Below are 24581 nucleotides of genomic sequence, written 5' to 3'. Positions count from 1 at the left end.
GAATAAGGTTGAACAAGTATGTGGACTCTAGCTCTAACAAAAGTGACCTTAAATTCACATTAAACCCAGAAAATTACTAGGGTGGTTCAAGCCAATTAATGCCTTTATTTACTACTTCTGTTTTTTTTCTCAAAACGATGCAAGAATATTTTCACACGGTCCTAATAATGTAGGACTGGAAGGGATATTAAGACATCATCTGGTCCAGCTCCCTATGTTGAGGCTGGACCAAGTATATTAGACCATCCCTAACGGGTATTTCTCTAATTTTCCTTTGAAAACCTCCAATGTCGGGGATTCCCCAGCCTGCCTTGGATACCTATTCCACTGCTTACCTATCCTTATAATAAGAGAGTTTTTTCTGGTGTCTAAGCTAAATCTCCCTTGCTGCAGATTAAGCCCATTACTACTTGTCCTACCTTCAGTGGACATGGAGAACAATTGATCACTGTGCTGCTTCTAATAGCCCTTAACATATTTGAAGACTGTTATCAAGCCCCATTTTCAACATTTCCTCATAGATTAGGTTTTCTAAACTTTTTATCACATTTGTTGCTCTCCTCTGCACTCTCTCCAATTTGTCCACCTCTTTCTTATAGTATGGTGCCCAGCATTTGACACACAGTACTCCAGCTGGGGCCTCACCAATGTCCAACAGAGCCATGCAAATACCTCCTGTGTCTTACATACGACACTCCTGTTAATACAACCCAGAATGATATTAGTCTTTTTTGCAACTGCATTACATTGTTGGCTCATATTCAGTTTGTCATCCACTATAACCCCCTTTTCTACAGTACTACTGCCTAGCCAATTATTCCTCATTTTGGGGATGTGCATTTGATTTTTCTTTCCTAAGTGTAGTACTTTGCACTTGTCTTTATTTAATTTCATCTTGTTGATTTCAGACCAATTCTCCAGTTTGTCAACGTTGTTTTGAATTCTAGTCCTGTCCTCCAAAGTGCTTGCAGCTTCTCCGAGCTTGGTGTGATGTGCAGATTTTATAAGAGTACCCTGCACTCCCATCATCCAAGTCATTAATGAAAAGCTGAGCTCTGCAAAACACCACTAGATACATCCCCCAAGTTTGACAGCAAACCATGAATAATTACTCTTTGAGTATGGTCTTTCAACCAGTTGTGACTCACCTTATAGCTATTTCTGTATATAGCTTTTCAGGTATCAAAGTTAGGCTGACTAATCTGTATTTCTTTGGGTCCTCTTTGTTCCCCTTTTTAAAGAGAGGTACTGTGTTTGTCTTTCTCCAGTCCCCTGAGACCTCACCTGTCCACCATGAGTTCTCAAAGATAATTGCAATCATTCCAAGATTGTTTCAGCTACTTCAAGTGCCAAAGGATTAATTTCATCAGGCCCTGCCAACTTGAATACATCTAACTTATCTAAATATTCTTTAACCCTGTTTTTCCTATTTTGGCTTGTGTTCCTTCTCCCCCTTGTTGTTAGTAGTACTTATATTGAGTATCTAGTCACAGTTTACCTTTTAGTGAAGAGTTATGCAAAATAGGCATTAAATGACTACTTGATGTTGTCCATTATTAGCTCTCCTTCCCTGCTAAGTAGAGGACCTACACTTCCCTTTGTCTTTCTTTTGTGCCTAATGTATTTAAAGAACCTCTTTTTATTGCCTTTTATATCTTAGCCTTTCTAATTTTGTCTATAGACGTTTTTGCTATTCTTTTATATGTTCACCCTTAGCAATTTGTCCCATGTTTCTATTTTTTGTAGGAATCCTTTTAATATTCAGGTTATTAAAGAGCTCCTAATGGAGCTATATTGACCTCTTACCATTCCTATCTTTTCTTCTCATTGAGAGAGTTTGCTGTTGTGCCTTTTAATATTGTCTCTTTGAGAAACTGTCAGCTCTCCTTTCCCTTAGATTTTCTTCCCAGGAGACCTTACCTAACAGGTCTGAGTTTAAAGTCTGCTTTGGCCTTGTTCTGCTGCTCTCACTCCTTTTCTTAAAATCTTGAAATCTCACTTCATGATTGTTTTCACCCAAAATACCTTCAACCTTCAGATTTACAACCAATTCCTCCATGTTAGTCACAATCATGTCTAAAATGACTGTCCCTCTAGTTACTTCCTCTACCTTCAGAAATGACAAGTTATCCTCAGTACATTCCAGTCACTTACTGGACATCCTTTTATTTTGCCATACTAGTTTTCCAACAGATATCTGGGTAGTTAAAGTCCCTCATTACTACCAGGTCTTGTGTTTTGGATATTTTCATAGCTATAAAGGTTGTTCAGATTACAGTAGAAAAAATTCTCATAGTGATCCCAATACAAATACTCCATGAATGTACGTGTAATAGATGGAATTAATCTCAGTAGTTCTGCTGTCAGTGGTACTTGTCTTTACTTTTCATACAGTTTTTCTCTCTTGTTGCTGCCAGGACCTTGTTGCCCGCTTGGATGACCTAGGTGGGGTATATCTGCAGTTTGAAGAAGGACTTGAGACTACTGCATTATTTGTTGCTGCTACTTATGGACTGTCAGACCATGTGGGTACAGAGCCAGCGATGAAGGAGGTATGTACCAGATCCTATGATCCAGAGGGTATAGTAGCTGGTAAAAAAACACTTGTGAAAGAACATTAATTATTGTATCTGGAGATCATTAAAAGGTGTAAGCAGCATGTGTAACTGAGATCAGAATTTGACCCATAGGAAGCTGGTAAAAGGGAACTATGCAAGCGCCCATTATTTAACTACCAGCCAGGAGGAAAGTTGGTCTTAAGTACCACAGATATAAAGAATTATTCTCAAATTTACCAAAGGAAAAGGCAGTTGCATCCTAGATTTTCTGTTTATTGAGGGAATTTGTTGAAATAGATTGAAAAAAGAACCCAGTGTTTTGGCGGCTGTTCCCTATATTTCACATTTCATATAGCACTCTGAAACCAAACACCTTAGTTTGTGACTCCTTAAATGGAGAGGTCTACCTGATTTCTACAGAGAAATATACTCGGGAGGGAAGTAGTCTTCCAATAATGTACTCTTAGGACATGAATCTAAGCACAAAAGTTTGGTTCTCCGACACTATGAGCATCAGTAGGCAGAACAGAAATATGTACATAGCGAGAGTAGATAGAAATTAGGGCTGTCAAGTGATTAAAAAAAATTAATTGCGATTAAAAAATGTTTTCTACATTTTCAAATATATTGATTTCAATTACAGCACCGAATACAAAGTGTACAGTGCTCACTTCATATTTATTTTTCATTACAAATATTTGCTCTATAAAAAAAAACAAAAGAAATAGTATTTTTCAGTTCCCCCATTACAAGTACTGTAATGCAATCTCTATCATGAAAGTTGAACTTACAAATATAGAATTATGTACAAAAAAACCTGCATTCAAAAACAAAACAATCTAAAACTTTAGCGCCTACAAGTCCACTCAATCCTACTTCTTGTTCAGCCAATCACTAAGACAAACAAGTTTGTTTACATTTGCAGGAGATAATGCTGCCGGCTTCTTATTTACAATGTCACCTGAAAGTGAGAATAGGCGTTTGCATGGCACTGTCATAGGTGGCGGTGCAAGATATTTACATGCCAGATGTGCTAAAGATTCATACGTCACTTCATGTTTCAACCACCATTCCAGAGGACGCGCGTCCATGCTGATGACAGGTTCTGCTCTATAACGATTCACAATGGTGCAGACTGACACATGTTCATTTTCATCTTCTGAGTCAGGTGCCACCAGCAGAAGATTGATTTTCTTTTTTGGTGATTCGGATTCTGTAATTTCCGCCTCAGAGTGTTGCTCTTTTAAGACATCTGAAAGCATGCTCCACATCTCATCCCTCTCAGGTTTTGGAAGGCACTTCAGGTTCTTAAACCCAGGGTCGAGTGCTGTATATATCCTTAGAAATCTCACATTGGTACCTTCTTTGCATTTTGTCAGATCTGCAGTGAAAGTGTTCTTAAAATGTACGTGTGCTGGGTCATCATCCGAGACTGCTATAAAAAGAAATAGATGGCAGAATGAACGTCATCAGCATGGAAGCATGCATGTCCTCTGGAATGGTGGCCAAAGCATGAGGGTGCATACAAATGTTTAGCATATCTGGCACGTACATACCTTGCAATGCCGGCTACAAAAGTGCCTTCCCAACGTCTGTTCTCACTTGCAGGAGACATTGTAAATAAGAAGCCGGCAGCATTATCTCCTGTAAATGTAAACAAACTTGTTTGTATTAGCAGTTGGCTGAACAAGAAGAAGGACTGAGTGGACTTGTAGGCTCTAAAGTGTAAAAGGGTTTTGTTTTTGAGTGCAGTTATGTAACAAAAAAAATCTACATTTGTAAGTTACACTTTCACTATAGAGATTGCACTACAGCACTTGTATGAGGTGAATTGAAAAATACTGTTTATTTTGTTTATCATTTTTACAGTGCAAATATTTGTAATAAAAAATAATATAAAATGATCACTGTACACTTTGTATTCTGTGTTGTAATTGAAGTCAATATATTTGAAAATGTAGAAAAACATCCAAAAATAGTTAATAAATTTCAGTTGGAATTCTGTTGTTTAACAGTGCAATTCATCGCGATTAATTTTTTTTTTAGTTAATCGCGTGAGTTAACTGCAATTAATCGACAGCCCTAATAGAAATCATTATTGCGAGCCCTCTGCAGGATCATTTACTTAGTGTCTTTTAGGGTACAGTTCACTGAACCTCAATGTACTATTATAACCTGCTTTATGTAAGGACCTCAAAAAAGAAGCTATGCTGAGCCACTTGGTGCATCATTCAGGTAATAGCAGCAATGGAGGGGGTTGAGCATGACGCCTGTGTACGGAATCTGAGTTCATTCTTGGCCCTTTTTCATGCTGCTGCCAACAGACTTGATGCTGGAGTAATTTGGATGTCGCTTTTGACACCGAGGTTCTGGTGAACACAGTCGCACATTTCAGACTGTCAGAGTACCAAGACAGAAAAAAATAAATTGGTCCAATTAGAGAAAATTGTTTAGCGTTGATTCTAAATCAGACTGTCAGGAGCTCTTTTGTTGGATGACTTTAACTGAATGGGGAAAATACCTCTTTTTCAGAAGCCACCCAAGTTATTTTAAAGTTTAGCGGGTTTATAATATTTAAAACAACTCCCCTTACCGTTTTCATGGTGTTAAACCAGTGTATCTGTTGACGATTAAGTCCCCGATCCCTCAAGATGCTCTGTTCTGGAGAAGAGCACTTGGTGAAATTGGCACGTAATAGAGGATCTGATGCTTCCATCTGGGTGCCTTCAGTTGGGGTCTCATGTCCACTGACCATCAGTAGGTGCAAACATGAGAAAAATGAGACATCAGTAGATATGAACACAGTGGAAACTGAGCAACTAGAGGAACTTTAAATGTGTTTGAGAAAACTAAAAGGAGATTGTTTAGGAGGTGACTGTGGCGGGTGGTTTTGGTCCGGTTTTGTAATGATAAACAAACTGTATACATTCCTCGGATATTGGGCGGACACTCTGGGACGTGAGGTGTATATACAGGCCTCTTATTGGCTTTGAGTACAATGCCATTTTCATATCCAAAGTTGGCCCCAATGCCTGTGCTTATATCAAGGGGTAGCCTTATATTTTTAAACAAATAGGAATTCTAAAGATTCTTTATTTATTCAGGCTTCACCCTTGTGTCTTGTGCTGGGAACTCTAGACCCAAGAACAAGAATCCTAAGTCTTTAGTCTAAGAATCTAGTCTGCAGAAGAGAAGAATGAGGGGGGATTTGATAGCTGCTTTCAACTACCTGAGAGGTGGTTCCAGAGAGGATGGTTCTAGACTATTCTCAGTGGTAGAAGAGGACAGGACAAGGAGTAATGGTCTCAAGTTGCAGTGGGGGAGGTTTAGGTTGGATATTAGGAAAAACTTTTTCACTAGGAGGGTGGTGAAACACTGGAATGGGTTACCTAGGGAGGTGGTAGAATCTCCTTCCTTAGAAGTTTTTAAGGTCAGGCTTGACAAAGCCCTGGCTGGGATGATTTAATTGGGGATTGGTCCTGCTTTGAGCAGGGGGTTGGACTAGATGACCTCCTGAGGTCCCTTCCAACCCTGATATTCTATGATTCTAAGGTTCAACCCAGTCGAAGTATAGGTAACTAACCTTCCATTGTTACAGGGCTGACCTAATAATAGTTTAAACAAAATGAATTTAAAATAAAAGAAACATCAATCTTGTGGCTGTTGGGTACTATATTTGTATTTGTATGAGACTATTTTGCCAATCATATCTGCAGAGAGATCTAAGGTAAAATCACCGGCGTATAAGTCAAAGCTTCTATTCCTGCACAAGGAGGTTTTTAGCACTTTGTTAGGCTGGGCCCTTCTCAAATGTTGGGGAAAGTGGCCCTCCCTCTCCTTCCTTACCCGCCACCCCCCCATGTTTGGCTGACATGATTGGTTCCTCTTTGTTTCAGGATCAGATAATCCAGCTGATGAATGCAATTTTTAGCAAGAAGAACTTTGAGACACTCTCTGAGGCCTTCAGCGTGGCTTGTGCTGCAGGTTCTTTATCCCAGAACCGCTACCACTTGCCCATCATCGTCGTCCCTGATGGGCCAGCAGCTGTGTCTCATCATCAACCCATTCTCAGGGTGAGCTCCTAGACTTGCATTTGTCCATAATCTTCTTGGCTCAATCTGCAGTGTTACAGGGATGGGAAGCCTTCGTGCATTGGATAACTCCTTTCACTTCTGGCACCAGGGCTCAAGTGCGTACTTAATTCCTAAAACCCACATTTAGTACCTATGTGAAATGAGTCTTATGGACCCCTGTGTACTGGGGATTAAGCAGAGACACCACCACAAAAAGCACCAGAGTGTTCCGTGTAATTGCTTTTATTAGGAGAATTAATAATGTTTCTGATCATGATAGGAAGGCATCATAAGGAACTAGGTAGATTGAGGATGCTGTGTTTCAAACTTGACATGTTTGTCAATCAAATCATGGGGAATAGTAGTAGAGGGCAGGGGATTCCTACAAGTGAGTTGTCTTTGGATGCTTCTCCGTCTTCCAAGAATTAGCTCCCTGAGGGGTAGCCTTCCCAGAAATGTGAATCGTACTCTTACTAATCACGTTTTCTCTTTCTAGCTGCAAGTGACCAATGTCATGTCACAGCCACTGACTCAAGCAGCTGTGAAGCTAGACCATGCCAAGTCTGCTTCTACCAAAGCCACTGTCCTTCACCAGATGCCGTTTGCCATTTCAGGGTAAGGAACAAACCTGTTTCTGCTGTTTGACATAAAGGAGCAACCTCTATTATTATAATAGTGGATTTTTTCCCCTCTTCTCTGCCTCTCATAAGAAAGAAACGCTTCTTAAATGATGGAATACTCAAGACACAATAATGATTTATTGGTGAGCGTAGTGACTTTGAGTGCTCTTTAGTAATGATACTGAATCATTGCCACATGTCATTTCCCCACTGATGCAATTCTCCCCTCCCAACAATATTTCTGACTGCTGGGAGGGAACTTCTCCTCTTTCCCTAACTCCTTGGATGGATGAAGAATGATTTTGGCAGTACTGAGCTGTCTGCTTAGGACTGCTTTACTTATTTTGGGTAGTGTGGTATATGCTTATCCTAACTGTTTGCTCTGACACCAGACTTGCACCTGGGATGTGGACTTAATGAGAGCCACATATGGTGCTCTAAACAACCACGTTTGGGGTTACTGCCATAATCTATCCATTCAGACTCATCTAGCAAGGGTTTGTGAGGGTGAGATGGAGTTGCCCCACCTTCAAAAGAAATGATCATTCCTGACCTCCATTTTACTGTGTACATCCACTCTGTTATAAACTTACTGTTCCTCTGCTCATGACCGTTAACCATTGCAGTTGCTGTAGATAGAGCATCTCGTACGTCTTTGCCTACAAGAAAAAATGCTGTAATAAAACTACAATGTAGTGTACCTAGAAAATATCAGACTTAAATGTAGAAGATATCTTTATTTTTGGAAGGGTGAAAGTCTCTTCTCACCCAGAAATGCTGTATTCATGCTAATATTTTTCAATTTTTATATGCTGCTTCTCTCAGATACTTGTAAGCTGTAGTAGAGGAAAATCTAGTATACCTTGCTCTTTGGAGTCTTTCACTTCTGTATAGTTGCACAAGTTTCCCATATGGGTATTGTAGAGCATGTGTTTTCTGTTCTTTATATCTCTGCTCTTGTTGTCACAGAGACATCTTTGAGCTGAACTTCATGAATGTCAAACCTGCCAGTGGATATTATGATTTCTCCATCAGCGTTGATGGTGACAGTCGATTAATTGCAAACAAAGTTGAGGTGCGTGTGTTTTGATTGCTGTCTAATTGTGAAGTGTTTATTCAATGGAACTACTTTTAATTTAGACCATATGAAGATCTGTCCCATTGTACTGAATGTGTGCCATCACAATCTTCTGCAAAGCAACAGACTTTGATTTAGCCTAAGGGGGTTGAGCATGGGGCTCAGAGTCAGGAAACTGGGGGCAGAGGGGTGTGAATTCCTCTGCCACTGGCCTGCTCTGTGACCTTGGGGCAAGTCGCTTCACCTGTTTGTTTCCCTTTGTGTAAAATGGGCATAAAGAGCCTGGAAATCTACTGATGCAAAGTACGGTCTAAGAGTTGGGTATTATTATTGTTATGGCTTTGCCTCAGGATCAGAAACTAGATCTGGAGGGGGCAAGGAAGGGGATCAATTAGTTATTTCACTGATTATTAATCACTTAATAGGTAATATTCGTACATCAGATACAGAGCAAAGATTAGTAATGTTGGCGATGTAAAGCAACTGTTTGCATAACATCTATTAGTATGAAATAAGGGAAAAACTCACTAGAAATGTTGGTTCTCCAAGCTGTTCAGAATTTGAGCCCATAAACTTCAGGATGTGGTTAAAGAGCCATGTTACACAGTTCCTTATATAACTTGAAAATTAAGTAGTTGATCTTTTTTTGTCTTTGTATGTACTCTACATCTACAGTCAAACTTATGTTCCTTTCATCCTGAAAAGAGGGAGACATGGATGTTCGGTTCGTGTCAGAGCAAGACTGAGAGAGTCAAGTTGTGGGCGCAAATTAAAAAGCGCTTGTTCAAACACACCTCTGCTAGTAGAAACAGTCGCCCGCTACCTGTTGTTCAAGGAAATGTAGTTGTGAATAAATGTTTGGGATTCTACTTTTTCCCCAGATTTGCTCCAGGGAGAACGTTCCATTCACAAAGTCACTGCAGTGGTGACAGTTGGGAACAATTGTCACTCTCCTCAAGTGATGATGTGTATTCTGGGGGGTTAACTTTTTGCCCTCAGTTGCTGCTAATGAAAAAATTAGCATTTAAAATCTTACCGTTCAGTCGGCACAGAATGGCAGGGAGGAGGACACTTATTTACAAGTGCTGGCCTCTGCCATGCATATCAAATTGGCATTGTAATTGTAGTAATAATCGCACTTAGAGTGTCAGGAAGGGATTGATGGTCTCGCTTAAACTCTCTAGAGGCATGTGGCGCCAGGGGGAATGCATTAATGCCCATGGCTTTGTGTGATTGTCTCCTAATAATAAGACTCATTGTTAGCAGGGAGGGCTGCGGGGGAGCTGTGTGTTCGGAGGCTGTCATTACCATTAATTGTCCCTAATGCACAGTAGTTTTTGACTGTAATGAGCTAAACTGCAGGGTTATTACTCCATGTGGAAAGACTGCATTTCCTGGCATTAAAATATTTGTGAGATGGGCTTGTGTGTAATAGTCAGTAAAGGGAACTTTACAGAATAGCACTGAGGTGCTCTCAGTTGCCTTTAAAACTGGAAGTGGATTGGATTCTCACTTCCTTTGTTCCTGTCCTAGAACCAATATGAAGTTCTGTTCTCTGGCTAGTTTGGGGCAGGATCCACTAACAAGGAGAAATCTTATGGGTAACATCCCTATTGAAATCTCTAATTCTCAGCTGTAAAGAAACAGTCAAGATTGGCAGAGCCAATCTTTTTTTCACTTCGAACAGTGCAAATAAAGTTCTTTATGTAAAAAAATTCGCTTGTGTAGCAGGGTTTGGCGCTCATGAGCAACCGTACAGTAACAAACCGTAGTACATGATGGGAAATCATCTTGGCAATGAACAGATTTTTAACTCTCCAAGGAATGCTTTTATAAGATGATGTGAAGGCCAAAATTATAACAGGGTTCAAAAAAGAATTCTAGAAGTTCATGGAGGATAGGTCCATCAATGGCTATTAGCCAATGTGATCAGGGATGCAACTCCACACTCTGAGTGTCCCTAGCCTGTGACTGCCAGGAGCTAGGACTGGACGACAGGGGATGGATCACTCAATGACTGCCTGTTCTGATCATTCCCTCTGAAGCACTTTGTATTGGCCACTGTTGGAAGACAGGATACTGGGCTAGGTGGACCAGAGCTCTGACCCAGTGTGGCCATTCTTATGTGAGGAGAACAAATGTGCTAATTAAAAGCTCTACTCTGTAGCGACTATTTATGATTGGGAGGAAGCTGGATGTAAATCCCACTTGATTTGTTTGGTTACTTGGATTGTCAACTCTTGGGGCAGGGGCTGTTCTATTTGTACAGCACCTAGCACAGCAGGGTCCTGGTCTGTGACTGGGGCTCCTTGGGACCACGGCAGTACAAATAATAACTTGACTTTAATCATAAAGGAGAATTTGCTAAATCGAAGTAGAGGCCAGTTGCATTTCTGAGTCTTTTGGCTTTGCCTGGTGGTAGGAGATTGTGCAGAAAGACCTACCAGAGGTCTAAGGCAAGAAAAGTATAGCAGGTTACTGTCAGACTTGTTGGCTAGATATTAATAGGAACTGAGAAAGGTAGAAATGTATTTTAAAAACTGCGAGCAGAGTAACATGCATAGTTTCCATTAATTTTAAAAAACTTATAGTGGGATCTAGTTGCTTGAACCATCTTCCTATCCTGCCCTTTGAAGAGGGGTACTGTTATCTAAAAAGGGTCAAGTAACCACCTGACCATAATAGACAAGCTGTACTTTACTGATCTCAGTGTGAGGTCTGGATTGTTGGCGCATGAGTGCAGGGGTTGGTATGGGAGTATATTCTTAATGAATGATCAGTCCTGGTCAGATTTGTTTCTGTCCTTCTTTCCTCTCTACCCCACCCCCAAATTCTGGCAAAGGGGGTATTTCAAACCTGTTTTTGATTACCTCTTAGGCATCTGGGAGTAAGGGGGATTTCTAGACTTATAAAGGAAAACGCTGGCATGAACTGTCTGTGTACGTGTACTGTTAATTTCCCTATTATGCTTGGCTGCAGTTGAAAGTAAAGGTCTCCACAGAAGTTGGCATTACAAATGTGGATCTTTCTACTGTGGATAAGGATCAAAGCATTGCACCAAAAACCACAAGGTAAGGCAATAGTGTGTGAGATGCACTGGTAAATGACAATATTGAGCCGAGGCCACTGCTCAGTACCTCCTAATCTTGTGCTATGGAAGCTCAAGTAGTCTTTTGTTTCTAAACATCATCAGAAGTGTATCTGTGCCTTCTCCTTTCAACTCACAAATCCTTGAGAGCTCACTGGGGGGAAGTGGCTTTTTTTAACTGAAGAAAGTGGTGACAGAAGCTAGACAAGCCCTCAGTTATTTCTATGCAGCTATTTCATATTGACAATGCTCAAGTTAGCAGATATAACTAGTTAAAATAATGGCTTAAGTGCTCGTGGTATTGGCAGATTTCATCTAGAGGAACCTCTGAGACGAATGTGTGGTGTAGGGTCATGCTACTGCAAATAGAGCTGGGTGAAACTTGTCAGCTGAAACTTTATTTTCAGGGAAAAATGCAGATTCGGCGACTCTGAAATGTTTTGCCAAATTGTTTCAGCCAAAAAATTCTGAAAGTTAAAACCTCTTGTTTTGTCATTTCCAAAACATTGAGTTGGGGGTGGTAAATTTTCATTTTGAATTTTTCTTCAATTTTATATTTTTAAAATGCAAACGAAACATTTTGTTTCTGGTCAAACAAATAGCTTCGTTCGACCCCAAACCAAATTTTTTTTTACTTTTCACTTTTCTGGAAATTTAGTTTTCAGGGTTGTTGGTTTTTTTGAACTGCCAGCAAACCAAGAAATCCATTATTTGCACAGCTCTAACTGTAAATCATTTTTTGTGGGGTTTCTTTAAATCCAATATTTTTCCCCTTAAAATACACACTATACAAATAGCTTGCAGAAATAAATCATGCTAAATCATTACTTTTTCCCCCTCAGTTTTGTGGGAGGGTAGTGATGGAACAGAGATCCATTTTAATTCTCTGAACTGATGGTCTGTTTTATCAAGTAATCTGCAGTAAGTCCCCCATGAGTAAATCATGACACTGTTAGCCAGACTTGCATGTCAGTCACTCCAAACACTCTGTTGGAAAACCATCTCTAATCATTTTTTTATTCCGCCGCCTCCTCCCTAGGGTAGCTTATCCAGCCAAAGCCAAAGGATCATTCACAGCTGACAGCCATCAGAATTTTGCCTTGTCCTTCCAGCTGGTGGATGTGAACAGTGGAGCTGAGCTCATCCCTCACCAGGTCAGAATGAATTTATGTAGTTATCCTGTCATCTGGATGCTGCTTCTTGAGGCATCTTAGGCAGCAGTTGCTCTTTGAAAAGCTTTCTTAGGCTTTGAAAACCATCCTGTTGTCTGTGTTTGAAACAAATTGTGATGGGAAAATGGTAGATAAATACTTTGTGCACCCAAAAGGGAGGGAAATAAGATTGGATCTGAACAGAGTGAATCTAGTTCTCTTATTTTGTTTCATTTTAAATAAGCCTCTGCTAAGCTTTACTTCATGGCTTATTTAGAGAAACAAATACAGAGAGGAGGAAGTTTCATCCTGTGCTGTAAAAGTGCATTTCTACCTGGGACACAGAATGTTCCCTGAAACTCTGATGCCTAAGGGTTGCATTCGATGTAGCAACCTCGTGGTCCATAGACCAGGCATGTGTCGATCGTAAAACATTGCACGTAGAGCTAATTGCAGCCACAGCAGGAAATGCCTGGCACCCAAGAGACTTTGTGGACTGCTCTGGTTCCTGTATTAGAGTGTGGCTACATTGGGAAGGATTGTGCTGAAGCAATTCAGTAAGGTGCCCAGTAGTCAGGACTCCTGAATTCTATTTCTAGCTCTGCCACTGAGTCACTAACTTTAGGCAAATCACTTGCTACCATGTGCCTCAGTTTCCCCATCTGTAAAATATGAATACTTGCCTGCCTGCCTCATTTGTGTCAAAACCAAGATTTCTTCCTGTGATGAAAATCTCTCTCTAAGTATTAAGCCATTATCACTTTCCTTCTCAGACATTTGTCCGTCTTCACAACCCAAAGACTGGGCAGGAGGTGGTGTTTGTCGCAGAACCAGACAGCAAGAATGTGTACAAGTTTGAACTGGACACTGCTGAGAGAAAGACAGAGTTTGATTCTGCCTCTGGTACCTACACCCTTTACTTGATAATTGGAGATGCCACTCTGGAAAATCCAATCCTGTGGAATGTGGTATGTTGCCGACTGTGCAGTGACATGGTTGTGGGATCACTGACAGTGTAGCGAGACGCAATAATAGACGCCTAGAAGAATAAAGAGACAAATGCTGTAGTTCTGTGTGGCTGATCTTGCTTCCTTTGATGGCATATGTAGACTCTTGGTTTTAAAAAATATAATATATATACATACTGAATCAGTGCAAAAGCAAGACTAGAATGACTTTTCAGCTCTGTGTATCATGGTTGAGCAGCCATGGAACAGGCTCTCTGAGATCAATCTTGTACTGACTGGGCATAGGCTCAGAGGCAAGCCTTCCCTGGAAGTAACTTGTGTGTACCAGCTGGGATTTGAACATATCCAGCTGAACAGTGCTAAATGAAGGGCATTCCCTTCCCTGTTCAGAAAAGGAAATGTCAGTTTAAAATGCAATTCAGTAGGTCTGTGTGGTAAGTTGTTCGTTGTAGTGTGGCTGAATTTCTTAGTCGTCTTTAATGCTTTCATTATGTTGGGGAATCTGTCTCGGGGGTGTGTGTGAAGGGGGGGTGTAATAGCCTTTATAGATCATACACCAGAGTCATAGCTTTGTAAGTTTGTTCAATTCCATTTCAGGCTGATGTTGTTATCAAATTCCCAGAGGAAGAGACTCCATCCACAGTCCAGTCAAAGAAGCTTTTCATTCCCAAGCCAGAAATCCAGGTACAGCTCAAAAGATGGGAATGAATTCTATTTTTGATACCCAGTTTCACTTTTACCCTTATCAGTGACAGTCTTAAAACGTAGCCTTCCATATGAGAGCATCGTCACCATGTTAGTGATGCCCATTGGAGGAAAACAAAAATAACTTCTTGGTGGATAGGGGCTTGCATTACTTATCAGTAGGCAGAAATAAGCTCTGTGTCCCAGTGGCGTGGCAACAAAATATTGTGCCATCATTGAGGAGATCCAGATCTGAGCAATGGGAACACATAGTTTTGTTAGAGATCACACTTTCTATGCTTCATCAAATGGAGACCAACGAAAGCTTCCAGCTCCTAAAGATCGATCTCTCTCACACTCTCCCTTCAGGTCAGCTCATGGAGTAGCATCCATGATGCATGCTGAGTAGAAGGAGATTCCCTGTTTTACAGACTACAAGGGAAAATTGACACCGCAAGAAAGCAAGGGATTACGTTTTGGAGGAGGGAGACACTTTCACAAGAAAGACATGGAGAGGGCCTTTGATACTTAAAGGGGCCACCCCAATCAAAATTAGTGTGTGGGACCTGTGACCAGGACAGAAACTGTTGAGGTGAAAGCTATTCTTGTGAAGTGCTTCTAAAAGGACTTCTCTCTACAGCACCTGTTCAGGGAACCTGAAAAGAGGCCTCCTACAGTGGTATCCAACACATTCACAGCCTTGATCCTCTCCCCGCTGTTTTTGCTCTTAATTCTGGTAAGTTGAATAGATTCCATATAGAATTTCTCTTCTGCCCACAACCCAAAACTAGCACAGTAAACAACTTCAGCCACACCTCTTACCTATTCTCTGGTTAGGAGTAATTAAGCCAGTCTTGCTGTGATACAGAGGGAAGAGCAATGTCTTTCTAGCGGTCCCTTCTAACTCAGATAACTCTCTGGTTCTGTTTCATTCTATGCTGGTCTCCCAGCAAATCATCTTAAGGCACTGAACAGGTTAAAGAAAATGTAATAAAGTCCCTTGGCAGAAGTGCAGTTTTGATTCCCAGGCATCAAGTGAGAGGCTATCAGGTGACTAGAGGAATTCTTGCCTCACTCACTAGCATTACTTGTTGACTGATATAGCTTCTCTCCAGTCCTTAGGAGGAGCCTGATGTTAACAAGGCAGGGCATTATGGAAATGGGATGTTACAAGCAAATTAATGGAGCTACTCTGGTCCCAATCTATGTGCAAAGGGTTGGACTAGCTTGTCAGTTCTAACTCCCTGTCCCTAAATTGTTTATGCTCCAGTTAGAAAACTAATAGCACTGATTAGGATGAGGCATTGTACAGTTTAAGCTTCTCCCACATGGCTCTGCTGACATTCTCAGTTCTGACCTCAGTTGCCCCTGCTGTTCCAGGTTTAGATTCTTCTAGAACAAAGACAGTCATACCAAACTGCATGGCGATTTTTTGTGATGTGGACATGCTAAAAGAGGCTGAGAGACCACCAGATTGATTCCCACTTTTGGACCTAATCAGCATTTGAGTCCCTATTGCTGGAGCTGAAATGTACAGCATCAGCCAAGCACCTGTCGTCAATTAAACACCACTTTAGAACTTGCTTAGTATACTTTACAATCTCTCTGCTCATCAAGTTAAATTATACCTGATTTGGTGGGAAAAACATATGGCTCCTCTTTGAACCCTCACCCTTACCTCATAGTGCGTTCCAAATGCAACCTCTCCTCTTCTGAAGGCTGGGGGGCAATCAGATAGAGCCGTGTCCAGTTACCTTCAGAATCCATGGTGCACTTGTTGATGACTTACCCAACGCCCCCTCAGCGATGATTCTCCTTTTCATCGTCTCTTCTACTCCCTTCAAACTGACATTATTACATGGTCCTTCATAACCTTTTATTTCTTCTAGAACTGTAGCTAGTTTCATCCTGGGTTCAGTAACAGAACATCATGTTCACTTTTACCAGTTTTATTCATATGAATTTAAGGCACATCAGATTTTTCTGAGGGAAGAATGGGTTTGGAGGCTTTGTTTAGCAAAATACTTGTGAGATCCTGCAGACTCCAAGATAGCTGGTATCTAACTCTTAAAGAAATACTAACTGACTGGCTGCTTTCATGAAATCAGAAACAGATTCGTTATTGCAACTAGGAGCAGTGTCTTCTGCCTTAACAGCTTGGCAGAAGCGAGATGGTATCTTGGGTTGACCACTGTTTAAGGGCTTGTCTACACGAGGAAGCTGTTGTGAAATAAACTCAGGTGTGAATTAAAGCTACACCACACAAAGACACTGTTAGTGCGGTGTGGGGAGCTATTGTGGAATAGCGGTTCTGCAGTCGCTCTCCCACAGCAACTACTCCAGGCTGTTTCCTCCTGTGGACAAGCAAACACGTTGGTTTTGCAGTCTTGGCCATTTTAATTGATGCATTTGAAGTAACTCCAGTTTAAAAGGCATATTGAAGAACTTTGTGGTTAACTGATGACAAATAAAAGCTAGTGTCTAATAAAGCCATTGTGATTGGGGTTTTATTTTTTTCTTTCAGTGGATAAAGATTGGTGCCAACATCTCCAATTTCAGCTTTGCTCCCAGCACCATTATCTTTCACCTGGGACATGCTGGTAAGTGTCAGATGCTCTCTGCTTTGTATGAACTCCTTCCCACATGGACTTTACAGATGAGTACTCTGATGATAAATGGACTCACAACCTATTAACTGTAATGACTTAATAGCATAACATTTCTCTCCCTCCTCTTTCTGCCTTTCAGAATTGTTAATATGGTGATAAACTTGTTTTGTCCATCTGCTTATAACAGCTGTCATTATACTGGGCTCCTCTTGCACACCACTTACCTACACTTAATAGCACTCTTCATATCAGAGGTCACTATTTTTGTTGTGTATTCACCCTTTGGTAGATGGGGAATTTTTTTGTGGCAGTGGAGTGGGGACGAAGGCCTATGGGATCTCCCTGTACTCCTTCCTGAGTCTATTTATACACACACGCACACACTGTAGGCCAACTTGTCCTGGTCAGGAATGGATGGGACCTAGTTTTCTCTGAGAGCTCCGAGTTCTCATTTGTTTTTTGGTCCCTCACAGAACCCTGGAAGATCCTCCTCCTCTAACACACTCAGATGTTCTTATTGCATCCACCAATCTTCCATTTGAAGAGAATTAGACATAACTCACCAGTGCTACTCTTTCATCACCCACAATGGCACAAGGCCCTTGTTCCCATGGAACTGACTGCAGAGGCCCTCTGGTTCTCCTGGGCCAAGGTGCCAGGGAGAGACTGGAATCCAAGGCTTAGGGGTGGCAGCACAGTGTGTTTTGTCTAGTCTAGTGCCATGAGCAGTTTTAACTAGGGTCTTGCTTTAAAATGAGACTTCCTGTCTTATCTCTTCATAGCCATGTTGGGGCTCATGTATGTCTACTGGACTCAACTTAACATGTTCCAGACTCTGAAGTACCTGGCCATCTTGGGCAGTGTCACATTCCTGGCAGGCAACAGAATGTTGGCCCAGAAAGCAGTAAAGAGGTAAGAGGAAGGGAGGTGGCTGTAACTGTGTAGGGTCTGGTTTCCAAAAAGCCAGGGGAAGGAAGACGGCCATGTTGGACATCAGCAGATGATCTAGTGCTGAGCACCAAGTTACTAGTTTCCAGTTCCTGTCATATTTAGAAGCAGGCAGCTCTGCCATGTTCCACTGGCCATTTTCAGCACAAACACCTGATGGAGTGCTAAATAGCAAGTAGTCTAGCTGCTTGCAGTGGGGGTGGCTGGAGAATTACCAGCTGTAGGGTTTTGAGGAGAGTGGATTATAAAGCAGTTCAATGAATTGATCAAATACTTTGAATTTTGAGACGGAGTTTGTGCTTTTCCTTTGGCATTGACAGAACATGGGTTTTCCTCATAGGCCAAGACTTTTCAACTTGGGGCCTAAATTAAGGCACCTAAATGAATGGGCTGTTTCTCAGAAGTGCAGAACAGCCAGCAGTAAGCATGGCGGATAGTAGGGTTATAAGGAATAGCCGGCATGGATTTGTCCGGAACAAATCATGCCAAACCAACCTAATTTCCTTCTTGGACAGGGTTACCGGCCTGGTGGATGGGGGGAGCAGTAGACGCGATATATCTTGATTTTTAGTATTGCTTTTGACACAATCCCACATGACATTCTCATACACAAACTAGGGAAGTGTGGTGTAGATGAAATATAAGGTGGGTACAAAACTAATTGAGAGACTACTCAGAGTAGTGATCAAAGGTTCGCTGTCAAACTGGGAGGCCGCGTCTAGTGCGGCCCCACATGGTGGGTCTCTCTCGTGTCTGGTACTATTCAATATTTTCATTAATCACTTGGATAATGGAGTGGACAGTATGTGTAGAAAATTTTGTGAATGACACCAAGCCACAAGCACTTTGGAGGACAGGATTAGAATTCAAAATGACCTTGACAAATTAGAGAATTGGTCTGAAATCAACGAGATGAAATTCAGTAAAACAAGTGCAGAATACTTCATTTAGGAAGGAAAAATCAAATGTACAACTACAAAATGAGGAATAACTGGCTAGGCGGTAGTACTGCAGAAAAGGATTTGGGGGTTATAGTGGATGACATTGAATATGAGCCAACAGTGTAATGCAGTTGCAAAAAAGGCTAATATCTTTCTGGATTGTATTAACAGGAGAGTCGTATGTAAGACACGGGAGGTATTTGTATGGCTCTATTCAGCATTGGTGAGACCTCAGCTGGAGAACTGTTTTAGGCACCATACGTCTATGATTCTAAGGATTTCACTGAAGCTGTTGGTGGCTTAGCACTTGTGAGAGCCAGCCCGCTCATTTAGATGCCTAAATGCAGACTTGGGAGCCTAGAGATCTGAGGTATCCAGGTTTGAAAGTCTCGGCCATAACGCTTTCCTTGGAAAAACTGTACTTACAACAAAGCACATGCTCTGAAGAGTGTTCACTCCATGGTGTATTAAACTATGTGGATGCTTTACATCAAACATTTACAGTAACTTTCATTGTAAGGGTACTCTGAAGTTTCAACCTTCCACAGCTCCACTTACTGGGTAAATGCTTTTGTGGTGAAGGGGATGTTGCTTTGACTTCCTGTACTGGTATAGGGTTGATTCAATTCCCATTAAAGCCACTGGAAAGACTCCTGTTGGATTGGCCTTTAAAAGTCATCAGCCATGAGACCACTGTTCTAACTTGCTGTGCATGTGGAATTTCCCTCCCTTCCCCACTATTATAAAGACCACACTTCCCAAGAAAGTTGGAAATGTGAGCATGTAACCAGCTACATTCCTGATGTCCTATGCAAGACCGTCCCTAGCCTGCACAATTGCTTTCATTCTTCCCTGTGGCTTACCCATCTGCACAAACCTTCCTAGTGGAAGCAAACCTTTATAAGAACATAAATCTAAAGCTTAGTTAGTTGTCCTGACCCCGTAGATGTATCCTTGGCCCTCTAATCAGAGTATCCGTAGATCCTTCTCATACATACCTCGCTACTGCAAAGTCATCTTGCAAACACACATGCACTTAGGCTGCCTTCAGGTTGTTGCTCCCTGACCCCAGCATCACTACAGACTGAATCTCAGCCATTTTCTTTCTCAGAGCCTCAGGTCCCCTCAATTGCCAGACTCAAGTGCTGTCACTTTGAGTCTAATTTAAAGAGTCAGGCTTTGATCCCTGTCTTGCTAGTGCAATGCCTGGCTGCTGGGCTTACCCCTTGACATGTTTTTAGTCAAACTTGTTCTCTTTTTCTTACCTTGCCCTTGATAGTCCCCTGGAAGGAGTTTGCACATGCATGTTCACACATTTTTTACAAAGCAATCTGAACCATAAAACCTGAGAGAAAAATAGTATTTTCAGTAACTTTATACTGATTTATTGCCTTTAAAAATAAGCAGTATTCAGATACTGCAGCTGGGCAAAGATAATCAGCTAGATTAACAGAGCTCAGTCCCTTCTCAAAGCAGCATTTTCCAGCCATGCTTGGGATGCTCAATATGGTATTTCCCCTCTCCTTCTTTGCATAGAGTTCTCTAGCAAGAGTTCTTTTCTGATGGAGCTGTATTTTGTCATTCCTGTATTTCAGTTGTTAGTCTGAAGTTTGCATCTTGCTAAGACGATAAATATAAATGGTAAAAGTAAAACCAGAAATTGTTGGTGTCTATATTAAGAAATCTTGAGAATCAGGGAAAGGAGATTCATTGAAGCTTATCTGACTGTTTCAGCTCTACCAGGGCTTCTGTTAGCAGATAAATGGGGGATGGCTTACTCCCTACCCCTCTCAACAGCCTCTCCATGTTGAGCCATATAGTTTCATTGGTTGTGACAAATAAGAGCTTTTACCAAAATGCCAACTTTAAAATAGTACTTCCACCTAACGGTGGAGGTGGCCTCTCTTCAGGTTCTCATATGAGAATAAGCTGCTAAAATGCATCTTTTGTTGGCTTACTACCACCCCAGTGTAACCCTTGTTGTTAGCCATTGCTCTGAGTATCTGACATAGGCTATCTGACACCGACTTTGAGTCAAAGCCACTCTCCTGGTGTGGGCCGCGCAGGAGAGGTAGCAACAGTAATGTTTGGCCCACCCCTGTGTCTTTATTGAAGGTATTGGAAGCCCTGGTTTTACTTTTTGCATTTTCTTTCATCTGCTCCAGTTCCTGGAGCCGGGCTGCTCTCCTCCTCACTGTCCTCTGAATTTTTTCCCTCTCTCCTTTCGGCAGGATTGCTGCAGAACAGAGCAGTAGGTTGGCAAAGTATAGAACACTGCGGTAAAAGGGGGTTGCTCTTCCTAGAAGTAAGGGCTCTTCTGGAATTTGCCTTTCCCAGGCATTCTGGCTGCTTCATTTCATTCTCATCGCTCGCTTGCTCCTCAGCCAAAAGAAATCTTAGCTGAAGCCACTTTCCAACCTGTCACGTACGGCTTTGAATCTGGGGTGGGGGTGTATTACAGCTGTCTTTAAATGTTCTGTTATCTACGTGCATTAAGAGAAAATGACTTCTGTGTGAAGCCTTCATTCTCCCAAGTTTATGTGACACATACATATACAAACACACGTGCTTTTTTTATTGTGGGCCTAAGGATTCTATACAACAATGAAACAAAAGCTAAATTAACCATGGAAACCGGGGGAAGGTGGGGGGGCGTGGCGGGGTTATCATGCCTCTAAGTGAATGGAGAATGTCGTCTAGAGGTGAGTGTAGTGAAAGTATTCGCTGTACAAACTTCTCTCACACAGCTGTCATTTCCCTGGTCCTGACCTGCACTGTTTCTGCTATTTCATTCCTGGGCATTTTTACCAGAGACTTGCCAGTCAGGCTGAACTGGGTGTGGCTTTGAGGAGTGGGTAATCAGATATCCAGTAGCAGCAAGGCCAGACCACCCACCTCTTTTGACTTGTGACCCAAGCCGTGATTTATACAAGTATCAAATCAGACTAGATTTGATGGCTCCCACTGTGGCATCATAGAGTTTATGGCCAGAAGGGACTGCTACATCTAGTTGACTGCCTGTATATCACAGGCCACCAACACCTCCCAGCACCCACACACTAAACCCAACAACCCAAATTAGGCCAAAGCATTACAGCCCACAGGAGACTAGACTGTTATGTGCCACAGGCAGGACCAAGGTGCACCAGTGCTCATGGCCTATGTAATGGTAGGAAAATAAATAAGATACAGCCAGATAATCCTCCAAGTGACTTGCCCTCCACACTGCAGAGGAAGGTGAGGAAAAAACCCAAATTCCTTCCTGACCCCACATGGCGAGCAGTTAGACCTGGAGCATGTGAGCCAAAGCCAGCCAGCCAGGCACCTGCGAGAGAGAATGTTCCATGCCACCTCAGAGCCCTGGCCCCCATGTCCGCTGTCCCCTCTTCAGCCATGGCCATCCTTGAGGAAGGAGATACAATTAAAAAACAAAACTCCCAGAAAACTATGAAAATCCCTTCCTGGCTTTCTGCATCAGAGGTCAGTCCCTTCTGTATATGAAATCATTTTCAGATCTCCCCCACATCACTTTCCCAGTATAAAGCCCTTCATTTCTGCTGTTAATTTGGAGTGGGGAAGGTTCTCATTTACCATGTCCACGTTGGATTTACCATGCAATAGTCCTGTGGGGGTCAGACTGCCCAGCATGCTGCCGGTCTTTCTGCGTGTCTCTTGTTTCTGTGCCTGTGTGATATCCTTCATTTCTCCTACACTGTGCATTCTTTCCGGGCTGAGAGTGAGAAAAGAGAGAGAATCAGACTGTAATACCATTTATCTGATAGAATTGAAACCCTTGCAGAATACACTGTTGAAAGATCTCTCAAGCTTCTATTTGATTGTTTTGAAGTATATACAGTTGTACCTATCCAGTGCTCTAGGCACACATAACTAGGACCCAGGATTCAAATTTTCAAAGAGGGGACTAAATTTTATGTGCAAAAGTATGGGCACAGGTCACTGTATCCTGAAACCAAAGCACTGTTACTTGTGAGTACAAATTCCTGTTTACGTTTGTAATTGCCCGATCTGTATCAAGTGTGCTTTGTGAGGGCAGTTATATGTGCATGAGTACATTTAGTGTCCACAACATTGAAGATTTGGCCTCATGTCCCTTTTCAGACCCTTTCAAGACACCCCAATCACAACCTCTCCACTCCCTCGTGGGTGCTTTTGAACCTTGGACTGCACATACAAAAAAGCTGATATAACTAGAGAGGTATTGGCTTGATGACCATATGTGAGCTTAGTGTCAGTTTGTCTGGCTGGTGAATGTTCGTAACATTAAATTCTTGGTGCCCCAGTGTGTAGTAGGCAAGGAATGGCACTGTGTCCCCTTTGAACACTTCTCCCTTAGCCAGAGCTAAATGCAGCCCCTCAAAAACCACAGCCAGGGTTGCTCTGATACTCCAAGAATGCATCAGTTTGCACTTTCCTATAACAGAGTTCGGTGTACATGCAAAAGTGCTGAGCACCCAAAGCTCTAACTGAAGTCAGTGAATCCTGCAGGTGTGCAGCACCTTGGCTCTTGTCCCTTCCCAGGACATGGGTTTGTCATGTATGTGTTAGATTTCTCTTGGCTCAGGCTTTACTCTTCAGTTCACATGGAGGTGGGTGTTAATTTGGAGAAGACATTTTAATTCTTCCTTTTAAGAGCCAAACCCACTCATTCTAATTGCATAAACCAGCAGTTTCTTGTAAGTTTAAGAATTGGGCAAAGCCTGTTGAAAGCTTTGCACTCAGCCACCATTTTTTAATTCAGTTTTTGTTTTGCAAGGCTGGTCACCTCTGCCATTTGCCAGTAATCCACCTTTGCGTTTTCTGGACATTTCACTGTTCCTTCTGTTTGTCCCCGCCTTGCTATGTAATGATACAGTTTATTACATCTTTGCCATGTAAAAAGAAATCCCATATCTTCCTTCAAAAGAGCATGGGAAACTTAATGAGCAAGGAATTTCAACCTTGCATTGAAAATGTTAATTTTGTTCGGATTTCTCTTTCCTTTCAGGACACATTAGTACCGGAAGAATGGATGAAATAGGAGGGAAAAAACTCAAATCTATACAGAAAAGTGGCCAAGAAACTGTCCAAAGGCCAGAAGTTGGAAGGCAGAAAAGAATTTTTTTTATGAAGTCAAGAGAATTGTGGTTATACTTTTTTCTTTTTTTAATGTTTACCCTCATTTGTTTTTAGTGGCTGTTTGAGCAATTTTGGAATTAAACCAGCAAAGCCCATGTCTTTTCTTCCCTCCCTCTCCCCCCCTCCCACCCCCATCCCCAATCCAAGTGTTTAAATTCTGACAATGCAAATTTTGTAATTCTGACATTTTCCCCCCTTGTGGAATAAAGAGGATGATGAGAGGAAAGAAGGGTTCAGTGTTTTATTCCCAGCTGCTTCAGAGGCTGTGATGTAACATTGGGTTCCGTTTGAGAGTGAAACATGTTTTCGCTAGCTTTGCTTAGCCCATAATGTCTTTATTCTAGGCAAGGCATTATGTTGTGTGAAGCATCTTTTCATGATGCTGCTCCTGCAGTTTGCCTGGCACTTGCTTTCAGGTCCTTCCTTGGCCTCGCCCCATTCTATTCCAGTGTCCTGCTGCTTGCACTGGAAGGCTGTGTAGACAGAGCCTCTGTTTGTTTGTATTAATGTTAGATTCCCTGATCCTAGAACCAAGAGTCAAGAGCCAGTTCTGTGCCTAAACTGGGGAAGAAACTGTCCATGGTGCTGAAACATGAAGACTAAAGTGCATCCTCCCTTTTACTCTCAATTATTAATTATTTTTAATGGGTCCCATGCAGCATCAATGAAACTCCAGGGAGGGATGTTCAGCCTAAAGCTCTGCCATCAGCAGTTTTGTTAGCCTAGC

General features: G+C 41.9%; 1 protein-coding gene across 5 annotated transcripts in view; it reads left to right on the top strand.

The window, feature by feature from the left end:
• The window catches only part of RPN2 (ribophorin II), a 32170-nt gene extending 8087 nt beyond the window's left edge, over positions 1 to 24083 (top strand). For 4 of the 5 annotated variants that reach the window (XM_048820095.2, XM_048820094.2, XM_075118800.1 and 1 more), the window contains 13 exons: positions 2418 to 2552; positions 6455 to 6631; positions 7128 to 7246; positions 8221 to 8326; positions 11309 to 11400; positions 12457 to 12571; positions 13342 to 13536; positions 14134 to 14220; positions 14861 to 14956; positions 16745 to 16820; positions 17612 to 17741; positions 20950 to 21023; positions 23724 to 24083. In XM_048820095.2, the coding sequence (XP_048676052.2) occupies positions 2418 to 2552; positions 6455 to 6631; positions 7128 to 7246; positions 8221 to 8326; positions 11309 to 11400; positions 12457 to 12571; positions 13342 to 13536; positions 14134 to 14220; positions 14861 to 14956; positions 16745 to 16820; positions 17612 to 17741; positions 20950 to 21001 (1380 nt within the window). In that variant the 3' untranslated portion in view covers positions 21002 to 21023; positions 23724 to 24083. The remainder of the gene's footprint in view (positions 1 to 2417; positions 2553 to 6454; positions 6632 to 7127; positions 7247 to 8220; positions 8327 to 11308; positions 11401 to 12456; positions 12572 to 13341; positions 13537 to 14133; positions 14221 to 14860; positions 14957 to 16744; positions 16821 to 17611; positions 17742 to 20949; positions 21024 to 23723) is intronic. The other variant, XM_048820097.2, reaches the window with a different exon arrangement.
• The last annotated feature ends 498 nt before the right edge of the window (positions 24084 to 24581 follow it).

This window comes from Caretta caretta, chromosome 13, assembly GCF_965140235.1.
Source record: "Caretta caretta isolate rCarCar2 chromosome 13, rCarCar1.hap1, whole genome shotgun sequence".
Classification (NCBI taxonomy): domain Eukaryota; kingdom Metazoa; phylum Chordata; order Testudines; family Cheloniidae; genus Caretta; species Caretta caretta.
The sequence above is the reverse complement of the archived record's forward strand: the minus strand, read 5'-3'. Positions and strand labels throughout refer to the sequence as shown.